Source organism: Pleurodeles waltl, chromosome 6 (genome assembly GCF_031143425.1).
Source record: "Pleurodeles waltl isolate 20211129_DDA chromosome 6, aPleWal1.hap1.20221129, whole genome shotgun sequence".
Classification (NCBI taxonomy): domain Eukaryota; kingdom Metazoa; phylum Chordata; class Amphibia; order Caudata; family Salamandridae; genus Pleurodeles; species Pleurodeles waltl.
Genome location: NC_090445.1, coordinates 1,366,419,056 through 1,366,442,224, shown reverse-complemented (window position 1 = coordinate 1,366,442,224; position 23,169 = coordinate 1,366,419,056). Strand labels below are relative to the sequence as shown.

The following is a 23,169-nucleotide window of genomic DNA, read 5'->3' as shown; positions in this document are numbered from 1 at the left end:
AATTATTTTTATATATATATATATATATATATATATATATATATATATATATATATATATATATATAACAAAACATCTGGGGCACATTTGTAAGAATAGGTAAGCTAACTGAAAACAGACACCACAGGCTGATAGGTGTCCACTAAGTTCCAAGACAATAATAATTTCACCATTTCTTCCATACTTGTTCATATTTGACCACTTCCAGACTCAATTGCTACTTGAAAGCAGCACAATGTTGGATGGGAGACATTTGTATAAACGTGGTGGAAGTAAGACAGAGCTGCTTCTAATTTGGAACAACAGTTATCTCTGGGAACCCATGTTCCTACAATGGACGCATTAACCAGCCCTGTGACTCACTTTAAAGAGTGCATCTTAATTAACAGATTACAGTATGGATGCAAATGGTCTCTTGTCAGTTCTTATTTCTATCACCATCAGATGTGGAGGAAGGTTTTCCCATTTTTAATGAAACTTCATCATGCTTCATGGGAATCCGTTTATCTAGGTCTGCCTGGCAACATGTTGGCCTCTATCCAAGAAGACCAAAATGTTAGAGGTAGACTTGTCAAGAGTTTGCATAAATTTGATCACACTTGCAGCGCCTACAGGGACTCTCTGTAGGCACTGTTTTGCCATTGAGGAAAGCGTCCAATTTAATTTAATTGATTTAATGTCTATCTCTCATTTATAAAATATTGTATGCACGGAAAAAAAAATCTTAGCTTTCTGGGTCTTTGACCCTTTAACCACCTGCTTTTTTGGGGTACCGATGCACACTGAAAATAGTGTTAGAATAGTCCAATAAGTCCAGTAGTCATAGAAGGATGCTTCATCACCATGTTGGTTTTATTCTTCAGATGAGTATGGGCGAGTAGAACAACATTCTTACAGAGCAGCAGCCGACACGTGTTTCGTCCTTTGAACTTTTTCAAGGTTGCAAACCACCTACAGATAAAAACTCCATGTCATACTTGTTATAGTTGAGTACAATTTCAAAATCCCCAGATACTCTTGGGAAATTACCCTAGTTCCATCAAAGTTTTCAGTGTGGTTCATGTTCCAACTCATGTCCAAAGAACAACAGCAGACAATTATTCAAGCCACCATTGTGTGCATGCCACCAATATTACATTTCCAAGAGCCCATAGATTACAAAAAAAGATAACCAAAAATGTGAGCGTACAAGTGCACCCCTACAGGGAAAAATATAAATATAAATTCAATGTCAATTGTAGATGTGCAGGCTTATAGGCATTGTCACCACCCTTTATACACCTGTTTGTTCAATGCTCCTCGTGGCGGGCATTCTTTCTCAGGAGGAAGAAGGACCGAATAAGAGAACAATCATTCTTCTTTCTGGCATCGAAGCACTAGAATGAGTTAGTGCTTAGCCCAGGAAAATTGAGAATCACCTGTCCTTCGAGGCCTTAAGACACATCCTCTTTTAATCATTTTCAATAACGGCTGTCCAATTCTGTAATGTTCTAAGCACCATGCAGGCATTCTGTGCATGTGCATTTTATAAATAAATGATTACATCCCCCATCACCGAACATGGAGAAATCGAGGGATTAGTTAATTCATTCATAAGGCATTGAACTTCAACACTCTTTAATAGAATGTCTAACCTTCTTGACTTATCATTTGTCCATTGTACCTCAGTATCTAAGGCAGTAGCCTCTGTAATTGAAGAAGTATGTAGTGTGTCAATGTGCTGGGGAAATTAACTACTTTATACATAATACAATATTCTATATTGAGCAAAGGCCTCGAGATATTCTCCATAAACAAATCAACAGTCAACGAGGTTGCTAATCTTACCATTGGTCCAGGAACAAGTGTCTTGAATATCTCCTTTTGTGCAACCATTCTACATTCTGATATTAGCACTAGAATGGTGGATAGTAATACTTTACTACAAGCATACACACAACAGGGTAAAAGATGTAGACTTAAAGCACACGCCTGACTTCATCGTAGCACTCAATTATTGGGTCAGAACAACAGAACACATAAGTTTTTCAATAAAGTTTACTGCCAAAGGGATTTGTGAAATCAATTTCAAAATAAATTATATTTTATCAAATAAGTGATGATTTCCGTGCCCAGAAGATAAGTATAGATTGACACACCACGGCTTTTTTTTTACACCCAGCTAAACATAAACCAGTGAAATTCCTGTTCCTACGACAATTATATTGCAACATATCAGGTATCTAGGATTGTGGAGACAAGAACTTGTAGAAATCAAAACGAAAAGACCACACTGGAAGGTCTACATTTTTGCACTTATTTGCATTAGAGCTAAACATATGAAAAGCCTGTACAACAGGAACAGCCGCCCACAAACTAATCGCTTAATGTCTAACAGTTTTGCTAAATTATGGTTATCTAGGCATCTCTTGACCCTGGCTATGTTACAAGATACAAAAGCCACAATGTACGATATTGGCTCTTGGGCAATATGTTAATCAGTAAACCACAGAGCCAACCCAGTACATAATCTTGTTGGGTGCTTCAACAGTAGATCCCACCCGACTCTTTAAACTCGGCATTAAAATCTAGTATTAATTTATCAAATTATGTTGGGAGGTTCAGAATCCCTTGCATTTGTATTTAATTTACGCATTGGGACTGAGCTTGGGCACGATGAAACAGTCCAAAGAAAATATTTAATGTGTGTTTATGAATTATTTGCTCTTTAATATGCGTGTACCATAGTGTTTCGTTTAAGAGCCACGTACATATAATATCGTTTACTCAAGATTATTTGCTTTACCTTGCATCCCTTCCAATCGAAATGTCCGGTGTTCCACCAGGCCATCGCTGCCCTTGTACGGACCGTATCTGATGATCACCTTGGCGTTTTCCGGCATGGTAAGTGCAACTGTCAAATTCAGCAGAAGTTGGGTAGATCGAGCAGAACAAGGTGGGAAGAATCTACGTTTGAAATACGCTTGGTCGGGTAGCAATAATGAAATTTAGATTTGACCGTTCAACTAATTGCATTAGCTCTGAACACTGTATGGATCGCGGTAAGCAAAGTAAAATTTAAGTTGGTTGTGGTGCTTTCCTGTCCTAGGTTCGAAAAACATGAATGACAGAGAAAGCCTATGTCAAATACAACTGACCGCTGGATTCGTCGAGGATGACATGAGAACCTACTTCCAGGGCAGTGAACGAGGGATAGTGGGGGTCTTAGTTTGTGTACAGGGCTCGCGAAATGGTTCACTAGCCACTAGGGTACGAGTTACTTTATTAAGTATGTATTGAATGGATTGCCATTGTAAGTTCGGCTAACAAGAGTATGTTTTTGATAGAAATAGTAATGGAATTGCGCTCTGCGGTTGATTTTGCTCTCGGTTTGACAGACTCGATGAGACTGAAGGAGTTTCTAGCGAGTGAGGAATGATCGGAACAGGCTGGTATGATATGCAGACATGCAGGGCAAATTTTAAGGACTTCTTGCCTTGTCCTGTATCGTGGGTTACTAATTGGGGATTGGTTAAAACTGCTTCGGATGAAGGGCTGAGGTCTGTCTGCAATAAATGCAGGCCAGTGCGCGATTTGTGTGTGTTAAAACCCAGCAGTACATCCACACGTTGTGCTTTCCCTCTGTTGTCGCAATACTACATCTGTTTCTCGGAGGTGTGACGCCGTTGCTAAGGAAGTGTTACGTACGACGTGCGTCCTTACGCAGGAAGCTTCAATCAGAATGTTGCTGTCAACAAGGACTGCGTGTGATTAGGGCTGTTTCAAGCTACTGGCTGTACGCGTGCGCCGCACAGAATCCGACAAAAACGCCTGAGCTTGCGCTTGGAGTAGGTTGTGCTATCTCTGTTAAATTACTGTATCGAATTACTGTATCACATTACAGTCGTGTGTCATGAAATAAAGAGCGCATTCATAATGACACAAAACTGGCAGGGTGATTAGTGGCAAACCAACATGTCTTTTAAACGTAACTTCAGTGCATGCTTATGGATAAAACGATTCATTCCAGCTTACAAGTTTGGTGGCACTTTCCTTTTTCGGTCGAATTCTCCGAATTCTATGTCAGGACTGGACGCTTCGGGTTATGCTTATCTCTTATCTTTACTGCAACACACAGCATCCTTGAAACAGTAATGAAAACATGGAAAAACTACATTTCCCATCACCACCAGTCTGGTAATGACCCTCCAATCAGGCTGCATAGTCACTTTATAAAGTCCGAAGCAAGCAAAGTCCGACCTCTTTCTTTGCTGCTTTGCCTCAGAGATAAGTGCCTGCATATTATCTTTAGTGAGTATTGTGATTTCATGCTTTTCCTCAATCTATGTGGCGCAGCTTTTGCTTTAAGCGCTAATCGAGTTACGACGGATCGATTTGGCGGTTTATCGCGCTCTGTTTTCAAAAACGATCCATGATCATGTTGTTCCCGTTTCAGTTTGCCAGTGAGAGACCTAAAAGGAAGCGCAGCCTCAGGAGATTAGTCCCTTTTCTTTCCAGACGATCGCGCTTGAGCAAATCATAAGAATTGTGGTTTTCTCTAGCGCGATCATCGGAAAAAGGATTTTTTACAGTCGTCTGACTCTTCGCTCCTTTGTCACGCCCGGAGGGGCTGTAATAATACAAAAGAGCGTTGCTCTAGGGTTTTTTTGTGTGCCAGGCCTCTCTAGTTGCTCTTCTAGTTTCTGCATCAATAGATTTAATTACAACTAATTACTTGTTACCAATTCCGTTTTCCACAGGCAAAAAAGGTCTGTTGACCTTCTAGGCACAGGGGCGTCCCCCCCCCCCCCTTATTGCTGCTTGGCAAATACCTGTTTGGGACATCAAAGTGCCATATTTCCCCCCCTTTTTCAATATGGCTCAACAAGATGATTACTATGGGGACTATTCAGAAGGCCATCAGATGGAGGAACGCCTGGTTGAGGCTCTCGATTTTCATGTACAGGACTCTGCAAATAGGGCTTTGGTAAAGGCTTTACGCCCTTTTGCTCAACCTATATTTAATTTTGTCGGCAGACAATTTGGCGCAGGCTCGGAGAACCCCACCCCAAATGAGGTAGAAATAAATGAGCCTGGCCGGTCTGATTCAGACCCCTTTCAAAATACCATTAATGCAGTATTGCAGGATCATGAATATGGCGCCTCTTTCGATCAAGGCTCTGTTCATGTGCCACAATCTACACGCAATTCTTCTGACTCCTCCTCTACTTCCGACTCGGAGGATAGATCCTCCTCTGACAAACGTAAAGGCAAGCGTAAATGCAAAAAACGCCACTTGGATCATTCTGATCCATCTTCTCCTCCGGTGAAGAATCTGCTCTTCGATCCAGACAATATTATTCATTCAAAATCAACAGAATGGACTCCTTGCCCTGAAGTGGCAGCCTATGTTCAATCCAGACTCAGAAAGAGTTTTGAGAAAGACATTCATAGTACTCTGAGATCAGAGTGTCCTTGACCAGCACTCGAGGGAAAAGTAGCTGACACTCCAGAATTGGATCCCCATATGATTACTTTTCTTAAAAAAATTTCTAGAGATCCTAAAAGGGGTATTGATAGAGCCTGGCCTGGTTGCCAGGATAAACTTTTGGACATATCAGGTCCTCTTACTAAAATCCTGGACCTGGCTATCCAGGCTAAGGAATCGCAGGAACCCATTGATCCTGATACCTTACCGGAATGGGCACAGAGAGCCATTTGCCTACTATGTAATGCAAACTGTTCAATGTCTACTGAACGCAGGAAGTCGTTCCTCCTCTGCATTGACCCCAAGTTGGCCGAACTGGCTTCAGCGGACGCTGGACCAGCAGCTAAAGGACTTTTGTTTGGCGATAAGTTTGTGAAAGATCTTGCCAAATATGTTGCAACATTTTCAGCACTAGACAAGGCCCAGACTTCCATAAAGAAGGTGTTTAGCAGTGGCATTTTTCACAGGGCCGGGCGTCTCAGGGGTCGTTCGTCAGGCCGTTTCTCTTCACAGACCTCCCGCCCTTATCAAAAAAACTGTGGGACTCTAATTATTAACCCAACCCCAACTTCTATCCCAACAGAAGCTGTGGTTACAAGGGCGGTAACCCCAGAGGTCCTCGCAGAGGAGGTTATTATGGACAAAATACCTCTCAAACAGGTGAGTCTAATTCCTCACACAGAAGTTGTTTTGGGGGGCAGAGTGGGTCAGTTTATACAAAATTGGTTGTTGATTACTCAAGACGCCTGGGTGCTAGACACCATTTCAGGCTACCACCTAGAATTCTACTCAGAGCCCTTACAATCCGAGATCCCTCCCCCTCGCCTTTTTTTTCAACAAGAGATGTTTTTTATAAATCAAGAGTTAAAAGCGCTGTTACAAAAAGGCGCTATTGTAGAATCGCGTCCGCATCCAAGGGGTTTAATCAGCATGATTTTTCTTGTTCAGAAAAAGGAAGGAGGGTCCCGCCTTGTCCTCAATCTGAAACAGTTTAACTCTTGGATAATTTATCGACACTTCTAGATGGAAGGTATTCATCTTCTCAGAGACCTTTTACAGCAGGGGGATTGGTTGGTCCGTCTAGACCCAAAGATGCTTATCTGACCATTCCGATATCCGGCCCACATCGCAGATTTCTGCAATTCTTCTGACAAGATTGTTGCTACAAATTCTCATCCCTTCCTTTCGGTCTTTCTTCAGCACCTTGGTGCTTCACAAAAGTAATGCGCCCGGTGATTCAGTGGCTGAGAGAAAAAGGAGTTTGTCTGATTATTTATCTAGACGACATCCTAATTATGGCTCAGGAAGAGAGCCTTGCTCGTCTTCATCTTTCATGGACGATGCAGCTCCTTCAAGATCTCGCCTTAATTTTATACATAGAGAAGTCTCAACTTACCCCAGTTCAGAATATCAAATTCTTAGGTTCTAGGATAGATCCCATAGCAGCTCTTTTAACATTGCTGTTGACCAAGAGGCTTGCTATAAAGAAAGAATTGAAGAAAGCCTTGTTAGCTCCTTCGATTTCCTTGAGGGTACTTGCCCGTCTGGTGGGCCTCCTAGCATCGTCCATTCAAGCCATCTTTCCAGGCCCTCTTCACTATTGTGCACTTCAAAGACTGAAGATCCTTCATCTTTGAAGGGGCTTGACTTATTCCAAATCGATTGTACTCTCCCACAAAGCTCAAACGGAGCTCCAATGGTGGCTGAATCATATGGACGCTTGGAATGGCAGAGTGTTTGTCGCCTCGGTTCCAGAAGTAGTCATAGAATCAGATGCCAGCAGACAGGGCTGGGTTGCCAGATGTGGCCAGATAGAAACGGGGGGTCGTTGGTTTCCGGAGGAACTCAAACTCCATATCTATTGCCTAGACCTCCTAGCGGGATATTTCACAGTGGAGACCTTGTCCCCGTACAAGTCGAAATGTTGTATTCTCCTGAGGATGGACACTATTTCAGCAGTTCGATATATCAACAAACTGGGGGGAACTCTTTCCAGGATGTTGGCAGAGATTGCCAAGGATTTTTGGCACTTCTGCCTAGCTCACCAGATTTTGGTGTCAGCGAAATATATCCTGGGGAAAATGAATTTAGTGGCGGATTGGAATTCCAGGTACCTGAGGGATGCCAGTGATTGGCAAATCCATCCCAGAATATTTCAGTTTCTGAGTCAGCTCTGGGGTCCGTGCAAAATAGATCTTTTTGCATCCCGCTTGAAAACTCACCTCCCTCTCTTTTTCAGTTGGAGACCAGATCCAAATGCCTTCAGATCGGATGCGTTTCTCCAGAATTGGGAAGGGGATCAGCACTTTGCTTTTCCCCCGTTCTCCATGATTCAACATGTTCTATCCCAATCCATTCAACAGAAAGCAGAATTGATTCTAGTAACTCCGTTTTGGAAGCCACAGGCGTGGTTTACAATAGGTCAGAGCTTGTGCTGTGCCGCCCCGGTTGAATCCTCCTGTCTCAGGACCTCTTATTAGATCCTCTAGGGAAACCTCACCCCCTGATCTTAGAGAACCAGTTGACTCTCATGGCTTGGAGAATATCGGGGAATTCTTGGCGCCTAGTACGCATAAACGATATGCCTCCGCCTGGAGAAGATGGTTGGATTGGTGCGATCAAAGGAAAGTGGATCCCATGGGGGCTCCTGTGCAAATGATAGCAAACTTCTTGTCTAAGCGTGGCGGCCCAGGGTCTAGCTTACAGAACAGTGAATAATTTTAGATCGGCCATTTCAGCTAAACACCCTCATGTGGAAGATAAACCAGTTGGAGAACATCCATTAATTTGTAAATTGTTACGTGGTGTGTGTTTGCTTCGCCCTCCTCTTCCGAAATATTCATCTCTTTGGGATGTAAATGTCATTTAAAAAATGTTGGTGGCGTGGCCAGCTAACAAGGGCATTTCAAGGAAACAATTATCAGCAAAATTGACTATGTTGCTTTGTTTAATCTCATGCAGGAGAGTTTCAGATGTCAAAGCATTGGATATTGCAGGTAGAGTTTTTACTCCTTCTGGAGTTTCTTTTCGCATTTCTAAGCGTACAAAATCAAACTCGAAATGTATTAGCTATCCAGCTTTCAGGGATAATTCCAAACTTTGTGTGGTAAATTATTTGAAAGCATATGAAGATGTACTAGAGAATTGAGAAGAGATGTTCACGGTCAATTGTTGATTTCTTTGCAAAAACCTTTTGGCCCAGGATCCTCAGCTACTCTTGCGAGACGGGTCAGATGGTTGTTGCAAGAAGCGGTCATAGATGTTTCCAGTTTTGGAGCTCATTCTGTTAGAGGAGCTATGGCTTCTAAAGCTTTTAATGCAGGGTCCAGATTGGAAGATATAATGACAGCAGCTGATTGGTCAACAGACTCCACCTTTAAGTTATTCTATCATAAACCAATTGCTGATATCGTTTCTAATGTGATCGCTCAGCTTTGAACTAGCATAATCCGAAGCCTCCGGTCATGACATAGAATCAAAAATGTTCTAGCTTTCGTGACAAGAATTTTCAATTCTATTAAGGACACGAAGGCTAGGGTTATCCCACCCAGGAAGGGTGATTATTTACATCTGAAATCAGAGAGATTTCTCCCACCCTGTATGAAATTTATTATGCAATACTCTTTTGAAAGATATGGTTTAACTGTATTCAAGGCTTGATTTTGTTCGAACTGTTACAGTTTTTCTTTCTTCCTTTAGATGAAAAATTCACCTGATGGAAGTCGATGCATTCTGAGAAGTTTTGCAGATTCCCGGAGGTCTCCTGCACCGTTTTGCTTTCGTTCTGAGTTCCAGTTGAGGATTTGTTGATTGCGGTCTCATTTTTCAAGGATAATATGGTCAGTTATCTGGTTAGAGACGTACAAAGAAAGAGGACGGACTTTGCTTGCTTCGGACTTTATAAAGTGACTATGCAGCCTCATTGGAGGGTCATTACGAGGCTGGTGGTGATGGGAAATGTAGTTTTTCCATGTTTTCATTACTGTTTTAAGGCTGCTGTGTGTTGCAGTAAAGATAAGAGATAAGCATAATCCTCGCCTCCGTGTCCTTAATAGAATTGAAAATTCTTGTTGCGAAAGCTAGAAAATCTTTGATCCTACCCGACCCCAAAGACAACTTTATTATATTCAGAAAGTATCCCTGGGAATTCCGCATTCTGCCTCGGACACAAGTCGGGGTACACACGGGTACATGGCGGCCACCCACCAGTTTCACATGGTGGACGCTCTCCACCCTGGCAAGTAGTTATGCCATACTATAATATGCTGAACTCGTCCCGGTGTAATGCTTAACCACTGCAACGCATTCAGCAGCTCCTCCATGTTGTCTGCTTTCCTTCTGAGCAGCTATGTGCAGGCGGCAGTGAGGGAGCTTTTTTTATTTTAAATTCGAGATGGGGCCAAAACAAAGGCCGAAGTTAACCCCTTAAGAACGTGTGATGTCACACACACACCGTCCCTGGTGTGGGTCACGAGCATTGGCCATCACCAGGGAGGGCTTTGAAAAATCCTCCGGTGCTTTGCACCAAAGGGTTTTATTAATATGAAAAAAAGCCCTAGGGAGACGTGGAAGAGCTTCACCTCAACCCGCCTATCTGTGATGGTGCGCTGACGTCACACTTTTCCCCATCGGAGGACCAGGTCAGTGTCCTCGCCCTACTCCGACGGGGAAACAGAGGCCAAATGCCTCCAAATCCCAGCAAGGCATCAATGGAAAGGGGAGAGTCTCCTCTTTCCATCAATCCCTTAGTGGCACAGTTTCCTGGCTGTGGATTGCAGCGCAGCTATGATATGCGGGCAGGAAACAGCATTAGACCTCCAGGGATTGAAAAAGGGGAGTCGGTGCTCGTGTAAGTGCCCCCCGCATGGGGTATAAAAAAAACAAAATTAAAAAAGGCAAGTCATCCCTCCTGACACAAGCTGACCCCCTATGCGGGCATATTTAAATTTATACATGTGTGGTTTCCCTTGGTGTTGTGATCGTCCCCCAGGGAAACCACACATTTATAAAAAAGTGATACATATAGAGACTGATTAATATATATATATATATATATATATGTTTATTTAATACATGTGTGGTTTTCCTGGGGCCAGGGTCGGCCCCCAGGGAAACCATACGTATATATTAAAAAAAAGTGATATATATATATATATACATATATATATATAAATTGCAGGAACAGCTCTAAGGAATAATGTTAAATACTTATTTTTGCAATTAGAACGCCTTATGAAAAAAGAAATCTTGAAAAGTTGGGAAATAATGACATTGCAAAAATATATACAAGTGGGGAGAGTCCTAAGAGGATTGAGGATTTTTATATTACCAAACCACTCAGATATGAGTCCTGAAATGCTGGAAGAATGGGGTATGAATACTATGGAATGTTCCAAACGCATGATGGAGATTTTAATCAAATATGCTAAAAAGGACATTGAAAAACTAAGACAGAATATTAAAGAACTTGAGGAACAGATCGGGATGTTAGATCAGGAAGAAGAGAAGGAGAAATGTAAAAAAACTATGAACACTTTCCTTGATAAATATGAAAATCAAATAGAGGAATGAAAAAAAAGTCAGTTTTTGAGAGACGCTCAAGATTATGAATTAGGACGTATCTTAACCTTTGCAAAAAGGTTTGATATATTGAACCAACAGCTATATTCAGGACATATAGATGTGGATCAAACTAAGAATACAGAAACGAGTGGATCGGAAACAGATCTGAGCGAAGGTGAAGGAACAAGCAAAAACATAAGAAAAATGACTTTTTTAGACAAAATGAAATTAGTATATCTGGGTCAAACAACTCCAAGGAACAGAGGAAGAGGCAGGGGCCAGGGTTGGCGAGACCTGCAGGAAGAGGAAGACGAGGAGGGGAAAAAGGAAAAGACTACATGCTACGCAGTCGGAAGGAACAATGAATTCCAATGCATCAGTCGGGCAATCGGAAAATTTGATTGTGAACTTATCAAACTACGAACTGAACCAAGTAGAAACATCAGTTTTACAGAAGGGTTTAAGTTTCTGCGCGGAGAAACATCAGGACTTTGTCCAAACAAGAATTGACCTATACAAGTTTGTAAGAAAATTGAAATTGGCGAAATATTTTTCCAAAATAGGGCCCACTGTGACATCGGGAGGAGGCTCTAGTATTTGCAACTCAGATTTAATCATTGAACAAAGTACTGATTTGAAAACAATTTATGACTTGACTCATAATTTAAGAGATGAGGAAATGACTGAAACACAAATACTGGCTACATTGGGCATTGAGACAGATCAAAAGGTCAGAACAAAATTCAAACCCAAATCCAAGTTTTGCCTTTCTCTCTCCACAGGAAATAAAATTGATATATTTCATGATCTTGTTGTGAGCGATTTAGAAAAAATGCAGCCCTCTCAGAAACAAGACAAAGAGAATCTGTCAAAAGATCAACGAGAAGCATTGAGTGGTTTGATGGATAACCAATCAATAGTGATCAAATCTGCGGATAAGGGAGGCAATATTTAATCTGGAACAAGGATGACTATGTAGAGCAAGCGCTCAGACAATTAAATGTGAAGGCAAATTATTGTAACTTGACGGAGAACCCCATCAACGATCTAATATGGGACCTAAATGAGAGATTAGAAAAGTGGTACATAGAAGGACTGATTAGCTGTGAGGAAAAACTATTTATGATGAATGACAATCCAATTATGCCAACGATATATTTCTTGCTGAAAATCCACAAAACCTTAGAGAAACCCCCTGGCAGGCCTATAATATCAAGCTGTGGTTCATTATATGAAGGTGTTTCAAATTATGTAGATCCCTATTTTGACCCAATGGTAAAAGATTTGAATTCATATATACAAGATATTGGAGATTTCCTAAGATTATAAGATGGTGTAGTGTGGCAGTCTGACTACTTGTTGGTAACGATAGATGTGGTCTCACTATACACCTCTATTTCACATCAAGGGGGGATAAACGCAGTGACAATTTTCTTGTGGCAAAAAAGCATTCACTTGTTGAAACATTCTGAGATGTTATTGGAGATGATAGAACTGTGTCTCAATAACAATATTTTCTTGTTCAATCACCAGATTTACAAACAAATTTGTGGGACAGCGATGGGAGTGTCCTTTTCTCCGAGCTATGTGAATCTCCTGATGGGGGTGGTGGGAGAGATGCGTAGCTTGGGGTCAAGAGAGTGACAGACATGGATAAAGTGATCATGTGGTTGCGTTACAAAGATGACTTGTTCTTGATTTGGCATGGAACTGTGGAAGAATTTGAGGAATTTTTTAGGATATTGAACAAAAATGATGTTAGATTACAGTTTACCTACAAGACAAGTAAATGTTCGATTTAATTTTTAGATGTACTAGTGTATATTGCAGCAGGAGAATTACAAACTACACTACATAGAAAACCCACAGCAACAAATAGTATTCTACACGGCACCAGTTTTCACCCTAGATCTTTGATTAGAAGTATCCCTTATGGTGAGTTCATTCGTATCAAAAGAAACTGTTCAACTGAACAAGATATGAATGAGAAATTTTATGAGACCAGACAGAGGTTCATGAATAGGGGATATACACTGAAATCGATAAAGCATGGTGAGATGAAGGCAAGGGAAAAGACACATGAACAGGTGCTGGTCAAGAAGAGAAATGCATTAGAGCAGTCAGAGTTGGAAAAAAAATGAGATTAGATTAATCTTGGATTATAGTAAAGAAAACCAACAAATTGTGAAAATGTTGAATAAATATTGGCACCTTATTCAAAAAGACAATGATATTGGACAAACAGTGGGCACCTGCCCCTCAATTACATATTTGAAAGTACCATCTCTGAAAGATATGCTAGTAAAAAGTCATTTTGAGATGCCAAGAATTTCTGATTGGTTATCAGAGGGCAATAAGGGTTTCTTTTGCTGTAGAAAATGCAAAGCATGCAAAATCGGATGTAACAAAAAGTCTATAACAGACTTTAGAGGTAGAGAAATTGTGATCAGTGAAAGAATCACATGTGAAACATCTTTTGTTGTATATGTTTTGAAATGTCGTTGTGGTCTTAGATACGTGGGTAATACTACATTCCCCCTAAAAAAGCGTATTTTAGAACACATAAGGGAAGTGAAAAATGAGAACACTACATATGCTATGACCAAACATTTGAAAACTCATTCAGAATTGGATTGGCTGTCCATGAAATATTATGGTATTGCAACAATACAAAAACATGAACGGGGAGGTGATAGGGTTCAGAGACTAAGACGTTTGGAGTCCAGATATATTATTAAATTGAAGACCAAGATGCCATTTGGGATTAGTTACAATGAAGAATTATATTGTCATCTTTAAGTTTGAATGTATAATATAAACTTGATTTCCCTATCGCTGTAAAAACTAATGTAGCATATTAATTGTAATAAATGAAATAGTTATATTCCAGAATAGTGAGGCGAAGTATCCCGATAGGTAAATGAGGAAATAGAAGTTGAAATGTTGTTGTGGTTAAATTCGAAAATGGTTATACATTTTTTGAGTTGGAGATATAAACAGCAAGGACAGTGGTATATCATAACAAATGGTAATGATAAGTAGAGTAACTGTTGTTGTGTTCATGATATTTTGTCTTTTTTATTTACATTTTTTTTATGTTTGGGTGCACTAATATTTTGTACTTCTGTATTTGCATTTTTATTTTGTAGTTGCTATTTTGTGTTTGTAGTACACACTTGGTTAAAAAGATTATTGGTGTGGTGTTATTCACAATATATATTATAAAGGCTACATATCCCAGAATGCCACATAAAGGCATGGCTTGGAGGATCAGTATAAATAATGCACGTAATGGATTGAACAAATACCGTGATCAAGACTGGGAAGGTTGAAACGCGTTGGTGTCAGTTTGTTGGGGTTCTTGTCATGGAATAAAAGAAGTTTGACAAAATCCTGTTTGTGCTGCATCTTTGACTTAATTGTCAAACTGGTGTGAAGATTAATGGGAGTAGGTCCTTCCCTGATGCGGGCACCGACAAGAAATGAGCGCGCCCTTTCTGGACCTGTTGGAGCTGATGTTATTATTTGAGGCAGCGCCAGAAAGTGAAGACAGGTGATTTGGATACAATCGATATTGTAATTGTGGAGTTAAGTCGGAGAAGAACGTTTATTTAAGGTAATTGCAATAGTGCGGGGAGGCAATTTATTCTGTGCATGACTCAAGTACCTGTTTGCTTTGAATGTTGACATTGGAATCATATATTATAAATAAGTAAAAGATTGCTGTCAATGTGGTTAAATGTGCACAAAATAGACACGCGCACTTCCTAGCGAGGCCCCGGGAGAGTACTGGGTGAAACTGAACCGCCCCGAGTTGCTGCCAAGAAAAAGAACGTTGGCGCAATACAAACAAGCAAAGACTGGCGTGTGAGGAAATAGGTATTTTCTCTTAAGTAAGAGATCCTGCCGGCAACAGGGGATATAAATAAACACTCGATTAGTGCAACATATAACAACAATGCGGCTTAGATTCTTTAAAGATAAATGCCAAGACCGAGTAAAACCGAAGGATTAACCGCGTTTAGGAAAATCGGACACGCGGTTTTCTAGAAAGAGATAAAACAACAGATGGGCAATTAAGTGAAATTGTGTAGAACTGTTTTTTCGTGCCTGAAACGTGAGAATTATATATTGACATTAATTAAGGGGAAGAAGAGAAACGCGGTTACTGGCACGAAACACGCGTTTTCCTGATTTAGCAAAGTAACAAAGTATCGTAACATCAAAGCACTGGGTAAAAGGGATAAGCCTGGAGCAGCACACTTATCTACTGCACTATACCTCAATGATTAAGGATTTGGACAATAAAATTGCCGGAGTATTAGGAATTATCTGATACAAGAGGAGGAATTAGAAAAGGAGGGCTCCAGATTTTGAAATAGATTAAACAGATTAAATTAACAAGAATGGCAATGGCTTGCGTATCATGATTGGATACAACACACTGCAGTGGTTTTGGAAATTGTGAAAGTGCACAGACTGTCTCCCCAATACATAATTCAAAAATTGTTCTATCTCCGCAATAAAAATTGTATCAGATCTTGAACTCAAAATCACCAAGATAATCAGGTGTCTCACTAATACAAATCACTTTCCGGTAGTGGCTACAAGATATAAGAAAGATAAAGTCCTATAAGCCACACAGGATCCTATTGACAAGTGATATTAAATTAAACAAAACCCCACAAGGAGATTGCAACTCGGTATACTCCACAAGTAACATAAGAACTTTTATCAGGTTCAAGTGGATTTGTCTGATAAAAACATGGAAGAAAGACTAGCCAAACGTATTCAGAAAGCAGAATCAGTCTTTGAGGTCACCAGCAATACTGAAATTCATGGGCAACCGCAAATAAGTGCAGGAACAGCTCCGAGAAATAATGTTAAATACTTATTTTTGCAATTAGAATGCCTTATGAAAAAGGAAATCTCGAAAAGTTGGGAAATAATGACATTGCAAAAATATATACAAGTGGGTAGTGTCCCAAGAGGATTGAGGATTTTTATATTACCAAACCACTCAGATATAAGTCCTGAAATGCTGGAAGAATGGGGTATGAATACTATGGAATGTTCCAAAAGCATGACGGAGATTTTAATCAAATATGCTAAAAAGGACATTGAAAAACTAAGACAGAATATTAAAGAACTTGAGGAACTGATCGGGATATTAGATCAGGAAGAAGAGAAGGAGAAATGTAAAAAAACTATGAACTCTTTCCTTGATAAATATGAAAATCAAATAGAAGAACGAAAAAAAAATAAGTTTTTGAGAGACGCTTAAGATTATGAATCAGGACGTATGTTAACCTTTGCAAAAAAGGTTTGATATATTGAAACTACAGCTGTATTCAGGACATATAGATTTGGATCAAACTAAGAATACAGAAACAAGTGGATCAGAAACAGATCTGAGCTAAGGTGAAGGAACAAGCAAAAACATAAGAAAAACAACTTTTTTAGACGAAATGAAATTAGCATATCTGGATCAAACAACTCTGAGGAACAGAGGAAGGGGAGGAAGAGGCAGGGGCCAGGGTTGGCGAGACCTTGCAGGAAGAGCAAGACGAGGAGGGGGAAAAGGAAAAGACTACATGCTATGCAATCAGAAGGAACAATGAATTCCAATACATCCGTCGGGCAATCGGAAAATTTGATTGTGAACTTATCAAACTACGAACTGAACAAAGTAGAAACATCAGTTTAACAGAAGGGTTTAAGTTTCTGCGCGGAGAAACATCAGGACTTTGTCCAACCAAGAATTGACCTATACAAGTATGTAAGAAAATTGAAATTGGCGAAATATTTTTCCAAAATAGGGCCCACTATGACATCGGGAGGAGGCTCTAGTATTTGCAACTCAGATTTAATCATTGAACAAAGTACTGATTTGAAAACAATTTATGACTTGACTCATAATTTAAGAGATGAGGAGATGACTGAAACACAAATACTGGCTACTTTGGGCATTGAGACAGATCAAAAGGTCAGAACAAAATTCAAACCCAAATCCAGGATTTCCCCTTCTCTCTTCCCAGGAAATAAAATTGATATATTTCATGATCTTGTTGTGAGCGATTTAAAAAAATTGTAGCCCTCTCAGAAACAAGACAAAGAGAATCTGACGAAAGATCAACAAGAAGCATTGAGGGTTTTGATGGATAACCAATCAATAGTGATCAAACCTGCGGATAAGGGAGGCAATATTTAATCCGGAACAAGGATGACTATGTAGAGGAAGCGCTGAGACAATTAAATGTGAAGGCAAATTATTGTAAATTGACGGAGAACCCCATCAACGATCTAATATGGGACCTAAATGAGATTAGAAAAGTGGTACTTAGAAGGACTGATTAGCTGTGAGGAAAAACTATTTATGATGAATGACAATCCAATTATGCCAACGATATATTTCTTGCCGAAAATCCACAAAACCTTAGAGAAACCCCCTGGCAGGCCTATAATATCAAGCTGTGGTTCATTATATGAAGGTGTTTCAAATTATGTAGATCCCTAATGTGACCCAATGGTAAAAGATTTGAATTCATATATACAAGATATTGGAGATTTCCTAAGATTATCAGATGGTGTAGTGTGGCAGTCTGACTACTTGTTGGTAACGATAGATGTGGTCTCACTATACACCTCTATTTCACATCAAGGGGGGATAAACGCAGTGAAAAGTTTCTTGTGGCAAAAAAGCATTCAATTGTTGAAACATTCTGAGATGTTATTGGAGATGATAGAACTGTGTCTCAATAACAATATTTTCTTGTTCAACCACCAGATTTACAAACAAATTTGTGGGACAGCGATGGGAGTGTCCTTTTCTCCGAGCTATGTGAATCTCCTGATGGGGGTGGTGGGAGAGATGCATAGCTTGGGGTCAAGAGAATGACAGACATGGATAAAGTGATCATGTGGTTGCGTTACAAAGATGACTTGTTCTTGATTTGGCATGGAACTGTGGAAGAATTTGAGGAATTATTTAGGATATTGAACAAAAATGATGTTAGATTACAGTTTACCTACAAGACAAGTAAATGTTCAATTGAAGTTTTAGATGTACTAGTGTATATTGCAGCAGGAGAATTACAAACTACACTACATAGAAAACCCACAGCAACAAATAGTATTCTACACTGCACCAGGTTTCCCCCTAGATCTTTGATTAGAAGTATCCCTTATGGTGAGTTCATTCGTATCAAAAGAAACTGTTCAAATGAACAAGATATGAATGAGAAATTTAATGAGACCAGACAGAGGTTCATGAATAGGGGATATACACTGAAATCGATAAAGCATGGTGAGATGAAGGCAAGGGAAAAGACACGTGAATAGGTGCTGGTCAAGAAGAGAAATGCATTAGAGCAGTCAGAGTTGGAAAAAAATTAGATTAGATTAATCTTGGATTGAGTAAAGAAAACCAACAAATTGTGAAAATTTGGAATAAATATTGGCACCTGAATCAAAAAGACAATGATATTGGTCAAATAGTGGGCACCTGCCCCTCAATTACATATCGGAAAGTACCATCTCTGAAAGATATGCTAGTAAAAAGTCATTTTGAGATGCCAAGAATTTCTAATTGGTTATCAGAGGGTAATAAGGGTTTCTTTTGCTGTAGAAAATGCAAAGCATGCAAAATCGGATGTAACAAAAAGTCTATAACAGACTTTAGAGGTAGAGAAATTGCGATCAGTGAAAGAATCACATGTGAAACATCTTTTGTTGTATATGTTTTGGAATGTCGATGTGGTCTTAGATACGTGGGTAGTACCACATGCCCCCTAAAAAAGCGTATATTAGAACACATAAGGGCAGTGAAAAATGAGGACACTACATATGCTATGACCAAACATTTGAAAACTCATTCAGAATTGGATTGGCTGTCCATGAAATATTATGGTATTGCAACAATGCAAAAACATCAACGGAAAGGTGATAGGGTTCAGAGACTAAGACATATGAAGTCCAGATATATTATTAAATTGAAGACCAAGGTACAATTTGGGATTAATTATGATGAAGAATTATATTGTCATCTTTAAGTTTGAATGTATAATATAAACTTGATTTAACTATTGTTGTAAAAACTAATGTAGTATAATAATTGTAATAAATGAAATAGTTATATTCTAGAATAGTGAGGCGAAGTACCCATATAGGTAAATTAGGAAATAGAAGATGAAATGTTGTTGTGGTTAAATTGGAAAATGGTTATGAAATTTTTTAGTTGGAGATATAAACAGCAAGGACAGTGGTATATCATAACAAATGGTAATGATAAGTAGAGTAACTGTTGTTGTGTTCATGATATTTTGTCTTTTTTATTTACTTTTTTTATTGTTTGGGTGCACTAAGATTTTGTACTTCTGTATTTGCATTTTTTGTTTTTAGTTGCTACTTTGTGTTAGTGGTACAAACTGGGTTAAAAAGATTATTGGTGTGGCGTTAAGCACAATATATATTATAAAGACTACATATCCCAGAATGCCACATAAAGACATGGCTTAGAGGATCAGTATAAATAATTCACGTAATGGATTGAACAATTACCGTGATCAAGACCGGGAAGGTCGAAACACGTTGGTGTCAGTTTGTTGGGGTTCTTTTCATGGAATAAAAGAAGTTTGAGAAAATCCTGTGAGTGCTGCATCTTTGACTTAATTGTCAAACTGGTGTGAAAATTAATGGGAGTAGGTCTTTCCCTGATGCGGGCACCGACAAGAAATGAGTGCGCCCTTTCTGGACCTGTTGGAGCTGATGTTATTATTTGAGGCAGCGCCGGAAAGTGAAGACAAGTGATTTGGATACAATCAATATTGTAATTGTGGAGTTAAGTCAGAGAAGAAAGTTTATTTAAGGTAATTGCGATAGTGCGGGAAGGCAATTTATTCTGTGCATGACTCAAGTACTGGTTTGCTTTGAATGTTGACATTGGAGTCATATATTATAAATAAGTAAAAGATTGCCGTCAATGTGGTTAAATGTGCACAAAATAGATGCGCGCACTTCCTAGCGAGGCCTCGGCAGAGTACTGGGTGAAACTGAACCGCCCGAGTTGCTGCCAAGAAAAAGAACGTTGGCGCAATACAAACAAGCAAAGACTGGCGTGTGAGGAAATAGGTATTTTCTCTTAAATAAGAGATCCCACCGGCAACAGGGGATATAAATAAACACTGGATTAGTGCAACATATAACAACAATGCGGCTTAGATTCTTTGAAGATAAATGCCAAGACCGAGTAAAACCGAAGGATTAACCGCGTTTAGGAAAATCGGACACGCGGTTTTCTAGAAAGAGATAAAACAGCAGATGGGCAATTAAGTGAAATTGTGTAGAACTGTTTTTTCGTGCCTGAAACGTGAGAATTATATATTGACATTAATTAAGGGGAAGAAGAGAAACGCGGTTACTGGCACGAAACACGTGTTTTCCTGATTTAGCAAAGTAACAAAGTATCGTAACATCAAAGCACTGGGTAAAAGGGATAAGCCTGGAGCAGCACACTTATCTACTGCACTATACCTCAATGGTTAAGATTTGGACAATAAAATTGCCGGAGTATTAGGAATTATCTGATACCAGAGGAGGAATTGGAAAAGGAGGGCTCCAGATTCTGAAATAGATTGAACAGATTAAATTAACAAGAATGGCAATGGCTTGCGTGTCATGTTTGGATACAACACACTGCAGTGGTTTTGGAAATTGTGAAAGTGCACAGACTGTGTCCCCAATACATAATTCAAAAATTGTTCTATCTCCGCAATAAAAATTGTATCAGATCTTGAACTCAAAATCACCAAGATAATCAGGTGTCTCACTAATACAAATCACTTTCCAGTAGTGGCTACAAGATATAAGAAAGATAAAGTCCTATAAGCCACACAGGATCCTATTGACAAGTGATATTAAATTAAACAAAACCCCACAAGGAGATTGCAACTCAGTATACTCTACAAGTAACATAAGAACTTTTATCAGGTTCAAGTGGATTTGTCTGATAAAAACATGGAAGAAAGACTAGCCAAACGTATTCAGAGAGCAGAATTAGTCTTTGAGGTCACCAGCAATACTCATATTCATAGGCAACCACAAATAAGTGCAGGAACAGCTCAGAGGAATAATGTTAAATAATTATTTTTGCAATTAGAACGCCTTATGAAAAAGGAAATCTCGAAAAGTTGGGAAATAATGACATTGCAAAAATATATACAAGTGGGTAGTGTCCCAAGAGGATTGAGGATTTTTATATGACCAAACCACTCAGATATAAGTCCTGAAATGCTGGAAGAATGGGGTATGAATACTATGGAATGTTCCAAAAGCATGATGGAGATTTTAATCAAGTATGCTAAAAAGGACATTGAAAAACTAAGACAGAATATTAAAGAACTTGAGGAACAGATCGTGATGTTAGATCAGGAAGAAGAGAAGGAGAAATGTAAAAAAACTATGAACACTTTCCTTGATAAATATGAAAATCAAATAGAGGAACGAAAAAAAAGTACGTTTTTGAGAGAAGCTCAAGATTATGAATCAGGACGTATCTTAACCTTTGCAAAAAGGTTTGATATATTGAAACTACTGCTATATACAGGACAAATAGATTTGGATCACACTAAGAATACAGAAACAAGTGGATCAGAAACAGATCTGAGCTAAGGTGAAGGAACAAGCAAAAACATAAGAAAAACAACTTTTTTAGAAAAAATGAAATTAGTATATCTGGATCAAACAACTCTGAGGAACAGAGGAAGGGGAGGAAGAGGCAGGGACCAGGGTTGGCGAGACCTTTCAGGAAGACGAGGAGGGGAAAAAGGAAAAGACTACATGCTACGCAATCAGAAGGAACTGAATTCCAATACATCCGTCGGGCAATCGGAAAATTTGATTGTGAACTTATCAAACTACGAACTGAACAAAGTAGAAACATCAGTTTAACAGAAGGGTTTAAGTTTCTGCACAGAGAAACATCGGGACTTGGTCCAACCAAGAATTGACCAATACAAGTATGTAAGAAAATTGAAATTGGCGAAATATTTTTCCAAAATAGGGCCCACTATGACATCGGGAGGAGGCTCTAGTATTTGCAACTCAGATTTAATCTTTGAACAAAGTACTGATTTGAAAACAATTTATGACTTTACTCATAATTAAAGAGATGAGGAGATGACTGAAACACAAATACTGGCTACTTTGGGCATTGAGACAGATCAAAAGGTCAGAACAAAATTCAAACCCAAATCCAAGTTTTGCCCTTCTCTTTCCCCAGGAAATAAAATTGATATATTTCATGATCTTGTTGTGAGCGATTTAGAAAAATTGCAGCCCTCTCAGAAACAAGATAAAGAGAATCTGACGAAAGATCAACGAGAAGCATTGAGGGTTTTGATGGATAACCAATCAATAGTGATCAAACCTGCGGATAAGGGAGGCAATATTTAATCTGGAACAAGGATGACTATGTAGAGGAAGCGCTCAGACAATTAAATGTGAAGGCAAATTATTGTAAATTGACGGAGAACCCCATCAACGATCTAATATGGGACCTAAATAAGAGATTAGAAAAGTGGTACTTAGAAGGACTGATTAGCTGTGAGGAAAAACTATTTATGATGAATGACAATCCTATTATGCCAACGATATATTTCTTGCCGAAAATCCACAAAACCTTAGAGAAACCCCCTGGCAGGCCTATAATATCAAGCTGTGGTTCATTATATGAAGGTGTTTCAAATTATGTAGATCCCTATTTTGACCCAATGGTAAAAGATTTGAATTCATATATACAAGATATTGGAGATTTCCTAAGATTATCAGATGGTGTAGTGTGGCGTCTGACTACTTGTTGGTAACGATAGATGTGGTCTCACTATACACCTCTGTTTCACATCAAGGGGGGATAAACGCAGTGAAAATTATCTTGTGGCAAAAAAGCATTCACTTGTTGAAACATTCTGAGATGTTATTGGAGATGATAGAACTGTGTCTCAATAACAATATTTTCTTGTTCAACCACCAGATTTACAAACAAATTTGTGGGACAGCGATGGGAGTGTCCTTTTCTCCGAGCTATGCGAATCTCACGATGGGGTGGTGGGAGAGATGCGTAGCGTGGGGTCAAGAGAATGACA

At 39.3% G+C, this 23,169-nt stretch overlaps 1 protein-coding gene and 1 long non-coding RNA gene across 3 annotated transcripts in view; one reads left to right on the top strand and one right to left on the bottom strand.

The window, feature by feature from the left end:
• Positions 1-3,653, bottom strand: part of C6H10orf53 (chromosome 6 C10orf53 homolog) — a 115,233-nt gene extending 111,580 nt beyond the window's left edge. For both annotated transcript variants that reach the window (XM_069242501.1, XM_069242502.1), the window contains exon 1: positions 2,786-3,653. In XM_069242501.1, coding sequence (XP_069098602.1) covers positions 2,786-2,882 — 97 coding nt within the window. In that variant the 5' untranslated portion in view covers positions 2,883-3,653. The remainder of the gene's footprint in view (positions 1-2,785) is intronic.
• Positions 3,654-4,216: 563 nt separating this feature from the next.
• LOC138300850 (uncharacterized) lies at positions 4,217-14,420 on the top strand. Its single transcript, XR_011205029.1, has 2 exons — positions 4,217-4,290; positions 9,167-14,420. It is a non-coding gene; the product is annotated as an uncharacterized lncRNA (long non-coding RNA).
• Positions 14,421-23,169: the final 8,749 nt, after the last annotated feature.